Below are 19240 nucleotides of genomic sequence, written 5' to 3'. Positions count from 1 at the left end.
AAACAGAGGCATAGAAAGACAGAAGGATAGGAAGATAAGAGGAACAGAAAGATAGAGGGGCAGAAAAACAGGATGACTGAAAAACAGAGGCATAAAAAAACAGAGAGACACAAAGCAATAGACAGACTGAAAACGGAACATTTACTTTTTCATACTCAAGGGTTACGAAACGTCGAGAAAAGATTAAATGAAATCAGCCCAAAATAAATAGATATTTAAATATTTTTCTCTTTTTAATATGGGTAGTTCTAAATGCAATTTCTTTTTTTTTTCAAGAATGTGATTAAAATTTAGTGCTCTTCCATTGGTAGGTAAATATATTTTTTATAAATATATTTTTATACTTTATGTTGGCAAAAATTTTTTTATTGTTCTTTGTATCTACGCAATTTACTAGAACATTCACTAATAAATTATTTCCTAACGAAAGAACTAGAAAGAAATGTTATTTGACAAAATCAATCTTATCTTAGCCGATACTAGCCCCGCCCACCCACCCTCTATTTTCTTAGGGGTATGTCATCTGCCAAAATCAGTCTTATCTTAGCAAGTACTAACCCCGCCCACCCCCCTATTCTCATTCAAACGACTAATTTTATTTCTGGTCAATATAAAATCCACCTTTGATTCAGGGCAGATCAAATTAACCACTGAAAGGGACGTGGGGTGGGTGGGTGGGGCTAATTATGTTCTTCTGTCGAGTGGGAGTGGAAACTAAGAGAATCTAACACGTGAACAAAGTCTTACGTCATTTGTCATTGAAACTCCGCGATTCCCAAGGACGTAGATTATACGGCGTCCTTGGCGATTCCAAACTTCATTGTGACTAGCTATTACAGCGACTAATTTATTTTCTATACTTCAATGGTCATGAAAATCAAAGGACAGAATTGGATTCCTACAGAAGTACAAAATAAAGACAGGCGGTGAAAATTCAATTATAATTGTTTACAGCTTTTTCAGACATTTGACAACAAAATAATGTTAGGTTAGAAAACATTTTCTCATTTTAGTCCTAATCTTGGTGGAATGCTAGGTGTTTATTAAGAAAAAAATAAAATTCAAGGCTGTTCCGTTGGTAGATAAATACTATTCTTTTTATAAAAATATTTTGATATTTTTCATTGGCAATTTTTTTTTCTAGGGTATGTGATTTGCCAAAGTCAGTCTTATCTTAGCCGGTACTAGCCCCTCCCACCCACCCTCTATTTCCTTGGAGGCTATATCTGTCTGCAAGACAGGAGGCAAATCTAAATCTACATTCCAAAAATGTCATTCTTTCTGGGGCTAAATTTAAATTTAACCGAGACATTACAGTATTTTGAATTAATTTATGCTACATTCTGATTTCAATAGACATTAAAAAATAATAATAAACAATCAGAAGACAATGGTGCTCTTTGACAATCAAAATAAAAACTCGAAAAAATCACCCCGCCACTGTGTTACGTCACTTGTCATTGAAACCCTCGATTCGAAAGTGCTCTTTTGAAATCGTCGAAATGCAGCCCGAAACCATAGAAATGGGCCGAACCCACCCAGAATGGAGCAAAAAGTACGAGACCATCTCCACCATGATGGAATCCCAGAGCTCCGAGCTGCGCACGCTCTTCCGCAAGATCCTGAAGATGCGCTGCGAAACCTGTCTCGTCGGCGTCAAGTGCCTCAAGGCCACCAAGCTCCTCCACCAGGTCAAGGAGGAGGCCGAAGCCCTCCAGGCCCAGCTCGACGACGCCCCCGGTACCCCCCAATAAACCCCAATTGTGTAATACTCTGTTTTATTTACAACATAAAAAATACATGGAATGTGGAAATAAGTACGTTACATGTTACGACACTGCTTGAGCGACATATTAGTGAGTGGTATCACATAAATCCTACGTTAAACAATAAAAAATACCGCTATTGTTCCATTTGTAAAATAAATTCATCGTAATACTTAACAGATTTATCACAGAATAATTAGTAATTTTGTTGGATTACATGAGCATTGTGGAACGTATAAAGCACTGTTAATCAATTAATTACAAATTTGTGTACTCCTCGGGCGCCTCCTTCTTGCTCCCCGCGACCTTGAGCGAGCGCCTCCCGAACGCCCCCCGCTCCATCTCCTCGCGCCGGTTGAAATTGTCGATGATGTTCTTCACCCCCGGACTCGCCTCGGCCTCGGGCGGCGCCTTGGCGGCGGCGCGCCGCTGCAGCAGCGGCGTGCCCGCCACCCGCATGTACCGCCGCCGCGACGAGCACAAGTTGTTGCTGTCCGGGTTCTTGAAAATGTTCTTGTTTATGGAGAAGTTGGCGGTGGATTTGGGGGGCGCCGCCCGCCCCAACGTCGACGACACCACGTCCGGGATGCTCTTCTTTTGTACTATGGAGTTATTGACGAACTTCTGCGTCACGCTCGACGGACACATGGAGTTCAAACTCATGCTCTGGAGACTCAAATTGGACACCTTCTTCGCCCCCTCGTCGGGCTCCTTATCCAGCCGATTCCGAGTAAAGTTCTTCGGCACTTTCCGCAGATTCACGCTGAACTTGTTCGTTTCGGCCAGCTTCTCTATACCTATAGCCTTCTGGGGTTCCCCCACGTACGCGCAGTCGTTCTTCAAGAAGTCGATGTTCTCGTAGTCGGGGAAGTCGCGCTCGCTTTTCGAGTTATTTAGCAAGTTTTCGGCACTTGAGACTTTGATTATGGGTTTGAGGGTGTCGGAGACCTTGATGACGGGGCTGTCGGGCGCCAGTTTGCCCTCTTTGATTGGCTCGAGGGCGGGGCTGCGGTGGCCCGAGGGGATGCTGTCGGGGGTGTTGCTGCCCGACGAGCTGGGGCTCACGCCCTTGTAGTGCTGGATGTCGAAGAGGAGGTCGGGGGGGAGGGGCATGCCCACCGAGAGGTGCATGGATAGGCTTTCGAGCCACACCTCCATCACCTCGAAAGGGGGTCTTTTGTCCGGGTTGAGATCTGTACAGAGAAACGCGACTTGGTAGAACGCTTCGGGGCAAGACGTGCAGAACTTCTCCTTGAAGGTGTTCTGGTTGAGGCCGAAATCGTTCGACCGTGGCAAGAAATCGGGGTCGGCAAGAACGCGGCCAATAATCTGCAAAAAAAGAAAGTGGTGGAAGGTTATTTCAACTGAAGTTCCCTCGCCCCTGAAGTACAAGAAATTTCGTTAGTATAATAATATTTTTTTTTTGATAACCTCTATAAAGTAGAAACCGAAGACATAAATAACACTCCCGCAGATTTTTTGACTTGAATTTTTTACTTGTTCAAATTTTTTTTTCTCCAATTTTTCGTTTTTTCGTTTCTTCAATTTTTACATTTTGCAATATTTTTCGATTTAAAATTCCTGGAGTTTTCAATTTTTCATTTATCGATTTTTTATTTTAATTTTTTCAAATTTTCGATTTGCAATTCTTCATTTCAGTGTTTTATTTTTTTTTATTTTTACAATATTTCGATTTTCCAATGTTACCATTTTATAATTTTTGTTCTTTCAATGTGAATTTTTTCAATTTTTCGTTTCTTAAATTTTTCGAAAAATTGAAAAAATCGTAGAATCGAAACAGTGAAAACTTGAAAAAACGAAAAATTGGAAAAATCGAAAAGACAAAAAATGAAAAATTGGGAAATCGAAACAAACTGCAAAATCCAAAAAAATGGAAAAATCGGAACGTAAAATCGAAAAATCCAAAAATTAAAAAATCGGGAAATCTATAGATCGAACAATTGAAAACTTGAAAAAATGGTAAATTCGAAAAGAAAAGGTGGAAACTTGAAAAAAGGAAATATCTAAAATTTGAAAGATCGAAAAATTGAAAAAAAATCCAAAATTTGAAAATCTAGAAATTGGAACAAAAAAATCGAAAAGCCAAAAAGACAAAAAATCAGAAAACCGAAAAATCAAAAAGTGGGAAAATCGAAAAATTGAAAATTTAAAAAATCGAGAAATCGAAATGTCAAAAAATGGAAAAATTGACGAATTCGTAAAATCGAAAACGTGAAAACCTGAAAAAAGTAAAAATCTAAACTTTGAGAGACCGAAAAATTGAAGAAATCCAAAAATTAGAAAATCCAGAAATCGAAACAAAAAAACCGGAAAACTAAAAAGACAAAAAATAGAAAAATTGAAAAATTAAACAGTCGAAAAAAAACTGCAAAATCGAAAAATTGAAAAATCGGAACGTAAAATCGAACAATTGAAAAATTAAAAAAATCTAGAACTGAAAAATTGAAAAAATCGTAGAATCGAAACAGTGAAAACTTGAAAAAAGGAAAAATTTAAAATTTGGATTTCAAAAATCAGAACAAAAAAATGGAAAAATCGAAAAGACAAAAAATGAAAAATTGGGAAATCGAAACAAATTGCAAAATCCAAAAAAATGGAAAAATCGGAACGTAAAATCGAAAAATTAAAAAATTCTAGAACTGAAATGTTTATAAATTGAGTAATTGAAAAGTGGAAAAATCCAAAAATTGAAAAATTAAAAAATCGAACAATTGAAAACTTGAAAAAACCGTAAATTCGAAAAGGTGGAAACTTGAAAAAAGGAAATATCTAAAATTTGAAAGATCGAAAAATTGAAAAAAAAAAACAGAAATTTGGAAAATCTAGAAATGGGAACAAAAAAATCGAAAAATCGAAAAGCTAAAAAGACAAAAAATCGAAAACTCGAAAAATCAAAAAATTTAAAAAATCTAGAACTGAAATTTCTAGAAATTGAGAACTTCGAAAAATCCAAAAATCTAAATATTAAAAATCGGAGACCCGAAAAATCGAAAAGTCAGGAAATCGAAAAATTGAAAAAGTGAAAACTTGAAAAAAGGAAAAATATCATATGTAATTTGAAACTTAAAAAAATTAAAAAAATCCAAAAATTGGGAAATCCAGAAATCGAAAAATCGTCTAAACTAAAAAATTGCAAAAGTGAAATTTCGGAAAATTGAGAAAGCGACAAATCGGAGAAATCTAGATTTAAAATCAAAAAATTAAGAAACCGAAAAATTGACAAAATTGAGAAATCGCAAAATTCAAAAAATTGGAAAATCGAGGATTTCAAAGACTGAAAAATCAAATTTTAAAAAAATCGTCTTCAGTTTTTGATTTACAATTTTTCAAGCTATTTTGACGATTCTATAATTTTCGATTTTACGATTTTTTGGTTTTTCAATTGTTCAATTCATTATAAGTTTCTCGACTTTTAGTTTTTTTAATGTTTCAATTTTTTGTTTTTTCAGTTTTTCAATGTTTCAATTTTTTCTGATTTTTTAGTTTTTCGATTTTTCTATTTTTAAATAAAAAAAAAAATGAAAAAATTGCAAAATTATAGAAAAATTGAAAATTTGAAACGAAAAAACGAAAAAGTATAAAATGAAAACTCAAAAATCTAAAAATTGGAAATCAACAATTGAAAAATCGAAGAAATTGAAAAATCCACAAATCGAAAATTAAAAATCGAATAATCGAAAAATTAAACTAAAAAATTGGGCAAAATGAAAACTCGAAAAACTGAGGAAGCGAAAACGTGAAAAAAGGAAAAAATCCAAAATGGGAAAAAAGAAAAATCAAAAAAATCGAAAAATTGGAAAATCTAGAAATCGAAACAAAAATCGAAAAATATAAAAACTAAAAAGTCAAAAATGGAAAGAACGAAAAATTGAATAAGCGAAAAATTAAAAAATTGCAAAAGTGAAATTTCGAAAAAATTGAGAAAGCGACAAATCGATGAATTGAAAAATCTAAAATTTAACAAAGGAAAAATGTAAAATTTAGGAGATGGAATTGGAAAAAAAAAATCAAAAAATTGAGAAATCGAAAATTTAACAAAATGGAAAAATTGAAAATTCGAAAAACTCAAAATTATATAAAAAAATCGAAAAATCGGTAGCTTGAAAAATCGAAAATTCCAAAATTTAGAAAGTCGAAAAATCGAAAAATTCAAAAATCCTGGAACTGAAATGTCGAGAAATTGAGAAACTGAAAAATCGAAATATGTATTAAAAATCGAATAATTCAGAATTCAAAAAATCGAATAATCGAAAAGTTACATTTAAAACGTCGGCAAACCGAAAAATCGGAAAACCCAGATCGAAGTGGAAAAATCGAAAAACAAAAATTCAAAAATCGGGAAATCAAAGAGTCAAACAAAAGAAAAATTGAAGAAGCGAAGACGTAAAAAAAGAAAAAACTGAAAAAATCGCGAAAATCCAAAAAATGGAAAATCCAGAAATCGAAAGCTTGAAAAACTGAAAAATCGGGAAATTAAAAAATGCTAGAACTGAAGTGTCTAGAAATTGAGTAATCGAAAAATTAAATTTAAAAATCGAAAAATTGGGAAACCTATAGACCGAAAAATTGAAAAGTGAAAACTTGAAAAAAGGAAAAACCTAAAATTTCAAAGAATCGACAAGCAAAGAAGTCAAAAAATCGAAAGACTGAAAAATCGGAAAATTAAAAAATTTTAAAAGTGAAATTTCGGAAAAATCGAAAAGCCGGAAAGTTAAAAAATGGAGAAATGGAAGATTAAAAAAATGTAACTTTAAAAAACAAAAAATTGAGAAACCGAAAAATTGATAAAATTGAAAATTCGCTGAACTGAAAAATGCATCAAAAACTGAAAAATCAGTAGCTTGAAAAATCGAAAAATTAAAAAATTGTAAAAGTGAAATTTCGGAAAATTGAAAAATCCTGAAGTTAAGAACGCGACAAATCGAAGAACTGCAAAATCTACAATTTGAAAGATCAAAAAATTGAAAAAATCCGAAAATTGGAAAATTCAGAAATCGGAACAAAAAAATCGAAAAATCGAAAATGGAAACATTGAGAAATCGAAAAAACTGCGAAATCAAAAAATGGAAAAATCGGAACGTAAAATCGAAAAATCCAAAAATTCCGAAATTTTAAAACTGAAATGTTGAGAAATTCAGCAACTGAAAAATCCAGAAATCGAAAAATCAAATAATCGAAAAATTAAATTTAAAAAGTTGGCAAACTCAAAAATCGGAAAACCGAGAAATCGAAAAGTGAAAATTTGAAAAATTTTAAAAATCCAAAAAATGGAAAATCGAAAAATCGGAACAAAAAAATCGAAAAATCGAAAAGCTAAAAAGACGAAAAATCAAAAAATTGAGAAATCGTAGAAACTGCAAAACCGAAAAATAAAAAATTCTAGAACTGAAATATCTAAAAATGAAGAAATTGAAAAATCCAAAAATCAAATATTAAAAATCGGATAATCCAGAAACCGAAAAATCAAGAAATTAAATTTAACAAGTCGACAAACTGAAAAATCGGAAAACCGATAAATCAAAAAATTCAAAAATCGAGAAATCGAAAAGTCGAAAAATTGAAGTGATATACTAAAAAATGGAAAAATCGATAAATCTACATATAGTTCGAAAAATTGAAAAATCATAAAATCGAAAAAGTGAAAAATCTAAAATGAGAGATCGAAAAATTGAAAAATAAAAAAACAAAAATTGGAAATTCCAGAAATAGAAACAAAAAAATCGAAAAATCGAAAAGTTAAAATGACAAAAAAATCGAAAGATTGAAAAATCCAAAAAACAGAAAAACCGGAACGTAAATCGAAAAATTAAAATTCTGGAACTAAAACAGCTAGAAATTGAGAAATCCAAAAATTAAATTTGAAAATGTGGCAAACTGAAAAATCGGAAAACCAAAAAATCGAAAAGTGGAAAAATCGAAAAATTGAAGGGTCAAAAAATCGAAAAATTGAAGAAGCAAAATACTGAAAAATTGAGAAGTCTATAAATCGAAATAGTGAAAAAAATCTTAAAATAGAAAAAGTGAACACTTGAAAAGGAAAAACCCAAAATTTGAAAGGTCGAGAAATTGAAAAAATCCAAAAATTCGAAAATCCAACAACCGAAACAAAAAAATCTAAAATTCGAAAAGCTAAAAAGACAAAAAATGGATAAATTAAGAAATCCAAAAAACTGCAATCGAAAAACAGAAAAATCGGAACGTAAAATCGAAAAATTAAAAAATTTTGGAAAAGAAAAGACTAGAAATTCAGCAACTGAAAAATCCAGAAATCGAAATATGTAAAAAAAATCGGATAATCCAGAAATCGAATAGTCAATCGAAAAACTAAATTTAAAAAGGTGGCAACTGAGAAATCGGAAAACCGAGAAATCGAAAAGTGGAAAAATGGGAAAACTGAAAAATTCAAATATCGAGAAATCGAAAAGTCAAAAAATCGAAAAACTGAAGGAGCGAAATAATCAAAAATTGAAAAATCGAAAAAGTGAAAACTTGAAAAAATGAAAAATCTAAAAGTTCGAAGATTGAAGAATTGAAAGAAATACAAAAATTGGGATATCCAGACATTTCGAAAAATCGATAAGCAAAAAAGTCAAAAAATCGAAAGATTGAAAAATTGAAAAATCGGAAAAGTAAAAAAATTGTAAAAGTGAAATTTCGGAAAATTGGGAAACCGCAAAATTGACAAAATCGAAAATTCAAAAAATTGAAAAACACATCAAAAATTGAAAAATCGAAGAATCGGAAAATTGGATTTAAAAAATCGTTTCTTCAGATTTTACACATTTTGACGATTCTATAATTTTCGATTCTACGACTTCTGGCTTTTCCAAAGTTCTATTTTTCGTTTCTTCAGTTTTTCGATTTGCAAGTTTTCAAAATGAAAATTCGAAAAAGTATAAAATGCAAACTTGGAAAAATCCAAAAAATGGAAATCATGAACTTGGAAAATTGTAGAAACGAAAAATTGAAAAACTGAAGAATCGAAAAATCGAAAAACTGAGGAGCGAAATAACGAAAAATTGAAAAATCGAAAAAGTAAAAACTTGAAAAAATGAAAAATCTAAAATTTGAAAAATCGAATAATTGAAAGAAATACTAAATATTGGGAAATCCAGAAATTTCGAAAAAGCAAAAAAGGCAAAAAAAAGAAAGTGAAAAACCGGAAAATTAAAAAATTCAAAAATCGAGAAAGTGAAAACTTGAAAAAAGAAAAAATCTAAAAGTTCAAAGATCGAAGAATTGAAAGAAATACAAAAATTGGGAAATCCAGACATTTCGAAAAATAGAAAAGCAAAAAAGTCAAAAAATCGAAACATTGAAAAATCGGAAAATTAAAAAAAATTGTAAAAGTGAAATTTCGGAAAATTGAGAAACCGCAAAATTGACAAAATCGAAAATTCGAAAAATTGAAAAACACATCAAAAATTGAAAAATCGAAGAATCGGAAAATTGAATGAAAAAAATCGTTTCTTCAGATTTGACATTTTTTGACGATTCTATAATTTTCGATTCTACGACTTCTGGCTTTTCCAAAGTTCTATTTTTCGTTTCTTCAGTTTTTCGATTTGCAAGTTTTCAAAATGAAAATTCGAAAAAGTATAAAATGCAAACTTGGAAAAATCCAAAAAATGGAAATCATGAACTTGAAAAATTGTAGAAACGAAAAATCAAAAAGCAACAACGGCAAAAAAAAGAAAAAGTGAAAGATCGGAAAATTCAAAAATTCAAAAATCGAAGTCAAAAATCGAAAAATTGAAGAAGCAAAATACTGAAAAATCGAAAAATCCGGAAATCTATAGACGCAAAAATTGAAAAATCGAGAAAGTGAAAACTTGAAAAAGGAAAAATCTAAAATTTCGAAGATCGAAGAATTGAAAGAAATACAAAAATTGGAAAATCCAAACATTTCGAAAAATCGAAAAGCAAAAAATCGGAAGATTGAAAAATTGAAAAATCGGAAAAGTAAAAAAATTGTAAAAGTGAAATTTCGGAAAACTGAGAAACCGCCAAATTGACAAAATCGAAAATTCGAAAAATACATTAAAAATTGAAAAATCGAAAATTGTAGATACGTAATAATAATTGCAATTTTCAAAATTTTGCACTTTTTCATTTATCCGATTTTTCAACTTTTCGAATAAAGAAAATTATAAAAATTAAAAAATCAAAAATGAAAATTCAAAAAAGTATAAAATAAAAACTTTGGAAAATCTAAAAATTGGAAATCATGAAATTGAAAAATTGTAGATACGAAAAATTGAAAAATCGGGAAATCAAAAAGTCGACTTTGACTTTTTTCCCAAAAATACGGATTTCTATGGCGAAACTCTAACGGATTCATGGACCACAAATATAGGAGTATCTCATTTCATACAAAAAAAATATATACTATTGTAAATTTTACTACTAATTACTCACCTCACACAAAATAATCCCGAAACTAAAAATATCGACCTTCTCGTCGTACTTGTTCCCCTTCATCATCTCGGGCGCCATCCAGTACGGGTTCCCCACCACCGTGTACCTCTTCTTCCTCTCCTGCTTCCTCCCCGAGGCCGCCTTGGGCGACACCCTCCTCGCGCTATTCGTCGTATGCGAAACGATCCTCGCCAGCCCGAAATCGGCGACGATCACAGTCTTATCCTCCCTGACGAGACAATTATGCGAGTTCAGATCCCTGTGGATGATATTCATCGAGTGCAGGTACGCCATCCCCGCCGCGATGTCCTTGGCGAAGGACACCCTCTGCTCCCACGGGAGCGGCTGCGCCGTGTCGTGGATCAGCTCCGTCAGCGTGCCCCCCGAGATGTACTCCGTCACCAGGTGGAGCCGCCGCTCCTTGTACAGCACCCCGATGAACCTGAGCACGTTATTGTGGTGCAGACTGCGCAGCACCGCCACCTCCTTGAGGAAGTTCTTCTGCGCCTCCTCGTCCACGCGGTACAGCTCCTTGAGCACCATCACCTCGGCGGTGTCGCGCGTCGTCACCTTGAACACTTGTCCGAAGAAGCCCTGACCGAGGAGCTCCCCCTTGACGAGATCTGAGGCCCGGAAGACGCGCTGCTGGGGTCTAGGTTCCAAGAAGGAGTAGGCCCGTGATAACTCTAGACACCGCTTGGAGTTCGGAGCTTCATCGAGTAGTCTACTCATCGACGAGCTCCGCTCCTTGTCCAAGCTCTGGCGGTTCTCCGCCAGGTGGTTCTTCCTCCTCAGCTGGCGCGACCTCGTCCCGCTCATGTACCCCTCGTCGCGCCTCTTGAACAACCTCTCCTTGCTCGCCGGCTTCACCTCCGCCACCTCGCCCACCGACCCCGTGCTCCCACCCAGACTCTCCCCCGGAATGGTCACCTTCATCGTCGGAATGTTGGTATCACTGGCTGTCGTGGTGAGGGGGTTGGTGCTCTGAGGCAGCGACGTTTTGTGGATGATTTTTTGGGCGATGGTGTCGGGGTCGTGCTCGATGGTGAGCTGGAGGACCGTGTCCGAGTACCTGAGGAGGTTCTCCACCGTGTCGACGGCGGTGTCTTTGACCGGGGTGCCGTTGATTTCGAGGATTTTGTCGCCGATGTGGAGCGACATGAGGTCGTCGTTCATGTCGAGTCTGCAAAGATGGCGGTTAAAATGGCGGACGGGGGAGGGGGGGACGTACCTATGTGAGGGCAGCAAATAGCAGCACATGTTAATAGCGTTTGTTAGAAAAGCGAAAGCCACCTGGAGGAGTTTGCCTTGGAGTTTCCAGACCATCCTGTGGGAGAGAGAAGGTTATGGAGGGCGGGGGTTCGCCGGGAGTTGGGACGCTTTTTTTAATCAAAAATAGTTATTTGGAGTTTTAATTTTTTCATTTTTAACGTTTTTCCGTACCGACACCGGGTAGGTGCCTTGACCACTAGGCTACAGAGCGGCTGATAATCACTGAATTTAATCGTCACTTATTCCATAAATACAATTAACGAAAACGTAATTAGTCAAACTGCTAAGTAAAAATTAAAGATTGAAAAACTAAAAATTCGAAAAGAAATCTAGAACTTCAAAAATCAAAAAATTTTAAGTTAAAAAAAGTTGAAATAACGAAAATCAAGAAATCAACGAGTCTGCAAAACGAAAAGTCGAAAAATTGGAAAACTAAAAGCGAAAAAGTGAAAAATCCAATAATCAAGAAATCTAAAACTGAAAAATCGAAAAATTGTAGCAACAACAAAAAATTAAAAAACAGTTAAAATCGAAAAATCTAAATCAAAACATTGAAAAATCTTGAAATTGAAAAATCCCAAAACTAAAACACGAAAAAATTGAGAAATAGAAAAATTCAAAAACGTAAAATTTTTAAAAATCGAAAAATTAAAAACTGGAAAATTAACACATTAAATTGAAGAATCGGAAACTCGAAAAATCGAAGCATCATAAGAAAAATGGAAAAACTGAAAACTCTAAAACCGAGAGATCAAAAATCGATAGAATGAAAAATTGAAAAATTTTAAATGAAAAAATTCGAAACATCAAGATACCCGAAAAATCGAAAAAACGAAAGAAAAATTGAAAGTCGAAAAACCAAAAAATTAAGAAGTCTAAATAAAACTCGAAATAATGAAATTGAAAGATCAGAAAAGCTACACTTTATAAATCGAAAAATTAAAAAATCGAGATATCGAAAAATTCAAAATTCGAAAAATTGAAGAATCAAAATATTGAAACATCGCGAAATCGAAACATCAAAAAATCGAAAAATCGCAAAACTGAAGCATGTAAAAATTGGAGAAATCGAAAAATTGAGTAATCAAAAAATTCAAAATTCAAAAAATTGAAAGCAGAAAAAACGGATAACTGAATGATACATTGAAAATTTGAAGAATCAAAATATTGAAAAATCGAGAAATCTAAACATAAAAAAATCGAAAAATTGGAAAATCGAAAAACTGAGGAATCAAAAAAAAACGAGAATCCGGAAAATCTAAAATTGAAAAATAGAGAAATTAAACAAAAAATCAAATCATTGAAAAAGCTAAAATCGAAAAATATGAAATTTAAAAAACTGAAAAGCTGCGAACTCGAATAATTGAAAATCGAAAAATCTAAAGTTTAAAAAATTGAAAAATAAAAAAATTAAGAAGTCTAAAGTTTGATATAACGAAATGGAAAGATCAGAAAAATTAAATTTTATAAGTCGAAAAATTGAAAAATCTAAAAATTGGAAATCTAAAAAAAGGAAAATCGAAAAATTGAGTAATCGAAAAATTCAAAATTCGAAAAATTGAAATCAGAAAAAGCGAAGAACTGAATGAAACATCGAAAAATCGTAATATCTAAAATTTAAAAGACCGAAAAGTTAAATATTGAAAAATTGAAGAATCAAAATAACGAAAAATTGAGAAATCGAAACATCAAAAAATCAAAAAATGCCAAAACTGAAGCATGTAAAAATGTAAGAAATCGAAAAATTAGAAAATCGAAAAACTGAGAAACCAAAAAAACCGCGAATTCGAAAAATCTAAAATTGAAAAATAGAAAAGTTAAACAAAAAATCAATACATTGAAGAAGTTGAAATTGAAAAATATCTAACTTAAAAAACTGAAAAGCTGCGAACTCGAATAAATGAAAATCGAAAAGCCAAAAAATCGAAAAATCCAAAGTTTAAAAAATTGCAAAATCAAAAAATTAAGAAGCTTAAAGTTCGATATAATGAAATGGAAAGATCAGAAAACAAAATTTTATAAGTCGAAAAATTGAAAAATCTAAAAATTGGAAAATTGAATAATTGGAAATCTAAAAAACCGGAAAATCGAAAAATCGAGTAATCGAAACATTCAAAATTCGAAAAACTGAAAACAGAAAAAGCGAAGAACTGAATGAAACATCGAAAAATCGTAAAATCTAAAATTTAAAAGACTGAAAAATTAAATATCGAAAAATTGAAGAATCAAAATATTGAAAAATCGAGAAATCGAAACATCAAAAAATCGAAAAATCGAAAAATCGCAAAACTGAAGCATGTAAAAATTTAAGAAATCGAAAAATTGGAAAACCGAAAACTGAGAAATCAAAAAACGAGAATTTGAAAAATCTAAAATTGAAAAATTGAAAAATTAAACAAAAAATCAAAACATTGAAAAAGTTAAAATCGAAAAATATGAAATTTAAAAAACTGAAAACTGCGAACTCGAATAATTGAAAATCGAAAAACTAAAAAACCGAAAAATCTAAAGTTTAAAAAATCTAAAAATTGAAAAATCAAAAAAATTAAGAAGTTAAAGTTCGATATAATGAAATGGAAAGATCAGAAAAACTAAATTTTATAAGTCGAAAAATTGAAAAATCGAAAAATTGGAAAATCGAAAAATTGGAAATCTAAAAAAAGGAAAATCGAAAAATTGAGTAATCGAAAAATCCAAAATTCGAAAAATTGAAAGTAGAAAAAACGAAGAACTGAATGAAACATCGAAAAATTGAAGAATCAAAATATTGAAAAATCGAGAAATCGAAACATCAAAAAATCGAAAAATCGCAAAACTGAAGCATGTAAAAATTGAAGAAATCGAAAAATTGGAAAATCGAAAACTGAGAAATCTTTAAAAAAAAAACGAGAATCCGAAAAATCTAAAATTAAAAAATAGAAAAATTAAACAAAAAATCAAAACATTGAAAAAGTTAAAATCGAAAAATATGAAATTTAAAAAACTGAAAAGCTGGGAACTCGAATAATTGAAAATCGAAAACCTAAAAAATCGAAAAATCGAAAGTTCAAAAAATTTAAAAATTGAAAAATCAAAAAATTAAGAAGTCTAAAGTTCGATATAATGAAATGGAAAGATCAGAAAAACTAAATTTTATAAGTCGAAAAATTGAAAAATCTAAAAATTGGAAAATTGAATAATTGGAAATCTAAAAAACGGAAAATCGAAAAATCGAGTAATCGAAAAATTCAAAATTTGAAAAATTGAAAGCAGAAAAAGCGATGAACTGAATGAAACATCGAAAAATCGTAAAATCTAAAATTTAAAAGACTGAAAAATTAAATCCCAAAACTGAAGCATGTAAAAATTTAAGAAAAATTGGAAAATCGAAAAACTGAGAAACCAAAAAAATGAAAATTCGAAAAATCTAAAATTGAAAAATAGAAAAATTAAACAAAAATCAAGACATTGAAAAAGTTAAAATCGAAAAATCGAAAGTTTAAAATATTTAAAAATTGAAAAATCAAAAATTAAGAAGTCTAAAAAAAATTGGAGAAAAACCGAGATGTCGATAAATCGGAAATTCAAAAAATCGAAATAAAAAATTTAAAATCGGGAAATCGTATTGTCAATAAATCGTAAAATCGAAAAAGTGAAAAACCGAAAAATGACCAATTTAAGAAATCGAAAAAATTGAAAAATCGAAGAACCGAAAAATTAAAAAACAACGGGAAATCGAGAAATCGAAAATTCGAAAAATTGAAAAATCCCAAAACTGAGATGTCGAAAAATCGAAATATCCAAAAATTCGAAAATCCAAAAATTTTAAAATCGAAAAGCCGAAAAATTGAAAAACCGGGAAATCGAATAATAGTGGCCCAAATGAACAATTAAAAATGCAAAAATTTAAATTAAAAAAATTCGATAAATCGAAAAATTGCAAAATCGGAAAACTGAACAATCGAAAAATCGAAAAAATTCAATGATCGATGAAAGATTTTAAAAAATCCAAAAACTGAAAAATTGAAAAACCGAGAAATAATATCGACAATTTGAAGAATAAAAAAATTGAAAAATCGAGAAATCGAAACATTAAAAAGTCAAAAAGTTGAAAAATCGGGAAATGAAATAGTCGAAAAATCCCAAAACTGAAACATCAAAAATTTGAGAAATCAAAAAATTGAAAACTGTAAAATTGAAATCAAAAAATAGAAACATCTAAACATTGAAAAATTTTAAACTAATAAATTCGAAAAATTGAAAAATCGGGGAACTGAAAACTCGAGAAATCGAAAAAGGAAAAATTGAAAAAATGGAACATCAAAAAAAATGGAAAATTGAAAAATTTTAAATCGAAAAATCTAAAATTTCAAATATCAAAATATCGAAAAATCGAGTAATCGAAAGTCGAAAATTTAAAAACAGAAAAACTGGAGAATTGAAACATCGAGAAATCGAAAAATCTAAAATTTAAAAAATTAACTGACGAATAAAACAAATTGAAAAATCGGAAAATCGAACAATAAAAAAAAAAGAATTAAAAAATCGAAAAATTAAGGAATCTAAAATTCGAGATCATGAAATCGAAAGACCCGAAAAACTAAATTTTAGAACTCGAAAAATTGGAAAATCGGAAATTCGAAAAACCAGAAAATGTAAAATTTAAAAAATCGAAGAATTGAAAAACCTAAAAACTCAAAAACCAACAAAACTATAAATCGAGAAATTGAAAAATCGAACAATTTTAAAACAGATAAATTGAAAAATTCGAAAAATTGAAAATCCAAAAATCTAAAAATTGAAAAACCGAGAAATCGAATAACAGAAAAATTGAAACATCGAGAAATCGAACTAGCCCAAATGAAAAATTAAAAATGGAAAAATATAAACCGAAAAATTGAAAAATCGGAAAATTGAACAATCGAAAAATCGAAAAAATTCAATAATCGATGAAAGATTTTAAAAATCCAAAAATTGAAAAACTGACAAATTTCAAACCGAGAAATTGAAAAATCGAGCAATGTAAAATTGAAAAATTCAAAAAATCGAAAAATCAAGAAATCGAGTAATTAAAAGCAAAAATTAAAAAATTCGAAACATTGAAAAACAGAAAAATTGAAGAACTGGAACATCGAGAAATTGAAAAATCTAAAATTTAAAAAAACGAAAAATTAAAATTCAATGATTATTATTGAAGAATACATAAATTGAAAAATCGAGAAAACGAAAGATTAAAAAGACGAAAAGTTGACAAATCGGGAAATCAAAAAGTCGAAAACTCCCAAAACTGAAATAACAAAAATTTAAGATATCAAAAAATAAACATTTTAAAAAATCGAAAAACCGAAAGATCGAAAAATCAAAACATCTTAAATTAATAAGTTCGGAAAATTTAAAAATCGGAGATGAAAACTTGAGAAATCAAAAAGGAAAAATTGAGAGATTGAAACATGAAAAAAATGGAAAATTTAAAAATCTAAAATTTCAAATATCAAAATATCGAAAAATCGAGTAATCGAAAGTCGAAAATTTGAAAATTCAAAAAAAACATAAAAACTGAAGAACTGAAACATCGAGAAATCAAAAAATATAAAATTTAAAAATTGAAACATTAAAAAATCGAATAGCTGAAAAATCGGGAAATCAAAAAATTCCAAAACTGAAACATTGAAAATTTGGCCAATCGAAAAATTGAAAAATGTAAAATTTGAGAAATCGAAAAATCAAAAATTTTAAACATCGAAACATTTAAAAAAGTAAAAAATTTAAAACCGAGAAATCGAAAAACCGAAACAGCTAAAAATTGAAAAATTTTAAAATAGATGAATTGAAAAATAAAAAAATTACGAAATCAAAAAATGGAGATAATGAAATCGAAATCGGAGAATTGAAAACTCGAGAAATCGAAAAATCTAAAATCGAAAAAGGAAAAATCAAGAAACTTAAACATCTAAAAAATGAAAAGTTGAATAATTTAAAAGCGAAAAATCTAAAATTTCAAAAATCAAAAAAATTGAAAATCGAGATACCAGTAATGGAAGGTCGAAAATATAAAAATCCGAAAAATCGAAAAATATAAAATTTCAAAAAACGAAAAATGAAAATACCGAGAAATCGAAAAACAAAAAATTTAAAAATCGAGAAATTTTTCGCATTTTCGATTTCTCGACTCGGTTTTTCCATTTTTAAAGGTTTCGATTTTTCAATTATTCGATTTCCCGATTTTAATTTTTTTTAACATTTCAATTTTTCGAATATTCTAAATTTCCGTTTTCTTCAATTTTTACATTTTTCAGTTCGAATTCTCAATTTTTCCATGTTTCAGGTTTGGGATTTGTCGATTTCTCGATTTTTCAATTTTTCGATGTATAAAATTGAATTTTTCTGATCTTCCGATTTTTAGGTTTTTATGTTTAGATTTTTAGACCTTTTGGTTTTTCGATTTTCAATTTTTCTTTCGTTTTTTAGATTTTTCTGGTGTTTGATGTTACGAATTTTCAATTATTCGAGTTCGTAGCTTTTTAATTTTTTAAATTTCATATTTTTCGATTTTATCTTCTTCACTGTTTTGATTTTTTGTTTAATTTTTCAACTTTCCGAATTTTTTAATCTTTCAATCGTTCGATTTTTGACTTCTCAGTTTTAGATTTTTAAGTGTTAATTTTTTTCCTCAATATTTCGGTTTTACGATTTCTCAATTTTTCAATGCATTTAATTTTTGGAATTTTTTAATATTCCAGATTTGTATCTGACGTCACTGTCCTGCCTGCTTGTCAAAAACATTTAAAAACCAAAGTCCCCAACTTCCAGCAACCCACTAAAACTTACTCCCGCCTCATTGATACTCAAAACCCGTTAGTGCGATTAACTCCACAAGCCCCCTTCTTACTCTGAGATCGTGAAACACTGGCTGTTGTCCGTCCCTATCGAATCCCTCGACAGTTTGATCCCCTTGTGCCCCCCCGGCACCTCCACCAGCCTTATCGAGTGCGGCTTGCGCACGAACGGGCACCTCGCCGTCCTCTTCAGCGGCTGCATCTGCCTCTTGTAACACTGTCCACTACAACCCCACATCAATAACCAACCTCGCCCCGCAACCTCAAACCCTACCAGTAAAGCTTCGAGCGCTCCACTAACGCATACGAGTCTCCATCTCCGATGAACGCCCCGCACGAGCTACAGCAGAAGCACTCCGGGTGGAACTTGTGCTCTCCGGCCACCATGACGGGGCCCGTGATGATCTGGCTGCACTGCTGGCACGACTCGCCGTACCTGGCCCAGTAGTCGTCCTTGCAGAACAACAGCCCGTCTTTCTCGAAGTACCAGTTCGACAAGGGGGCGTCGCAGGCCGAGCAACTGCAACCGAACACGACTAGAAGACAACTGGGGGGTTAGTCAAGTACGTACCGAAAGCATTCCAGGTGCCATTCTTGGTTGAGGGCGCAGATCACGTCTTCCTCGTCGAGGATGTTGAGGCAGCCAGCGCAGACGTTGTCGGGGGCCTCATCTGCAAGGAATTTGCTCTTTTTGTGATAGTTGTTGACATTTCCAGGAACTGTCACCCACGCACTTGGAGCCAGAAATCTGACGGGTTTGGGGGTTCGGGGGCGCCCGGGGGCGGCAGCGGGCGCGACGGGACGGGGGGAGGCGGGGTGAGAGGCGTGGGGGGTGGTTTTCATTTAGTACTCACCGGTTTGGGGCTGTTCTTGCATGTTTTGGTTTCGTGTGTTGACAGCTACTAAGTTTCCATGATGGCGACTGAAGGAGCTAAAGGCGGCTTCACA

At 31.8% G+C, this 19240-nt stretch overlaps 1 protein-coding gene across 2 annotated transcripts; it reads right to left on the bottom strand.

Moving 5' to 3' along the window:
- Positions 1-1761: 1761 nt before the first annotated feature.
- Limk1 (LIM domain kinase 1) lies at positions 1762-19233 on the bottom strand. Of its 2 annotated transcripts, XM_064071060.1 has the most exons (7): positions 19147-19233; positions 18864-18963; positions 18567-18812; positions 18346-18516; positions 11437-11532; positions 10206-11388; positions 1762-3095 (listed from the first exon to the last, which is right to left on the bottom strand). In XM_064071060.1, exons 1-7 carry the CDS (start codon positions 19166-19168, stop codon positions 2025-2027), a joined length of 2889 nt encoding a protein of 962 aa, XP_063927130.1. In that variant the 5' UTR covers positions 19169-19233; the 3' UTR covers positions 1762-2024. The 2 variants fall into 2 exon arrangements, with proteins under 2 accessions (XP_063927130.1, XP_063927132.1); XM_064071062.1 differs by lacking the exon at positions 11437-11532.
- Positions 19234-19240: the final 7 nt, after the last annotated feature.

This window comes from Zophobas morio, unplaced genomic scaffold (genome assembly GCF_036711695.1).
Source record: "Zophobas morio isolate AGI-343-1 ecotype UQ-CSIRO unplaced genomic scaffold, CSIRO_AGI_Zmor_V1 ptg000040l, whole genome shotgun sequence".
Taxonomy (NCBI): Eukaryota; Metazoa; Arthropoda; class Insecta; order Coleoptera; family Tenebrionidae; genus Zophobas; species Zophobas morio.
Note: the sequence above shows the minus strand (reverse complement) of the source record. Positions and strands in the feature narration are given on the sequence as shown.

Coding starts and splice junctions, on each gene's coding strand:
- Limk1 (XM_064071060.1), bottom strand. CDS start 19,168: ATGCAAGAACAGCCCCAAACCG. Junction 18,964..19,146: donor GCAAGAACAGCCCCAAACCG/GTGAGTACTAAA, acceptor AATTCCTTGCAG/ATGAGGCCCCCGACAACGTC. Junction 11,389..11,436: donor TATTTGCTGCCCTCACATAG/GTACGTCCCCCC, acceptor CCATCTTTGCAG/ACTCGACATGAACGACGACC.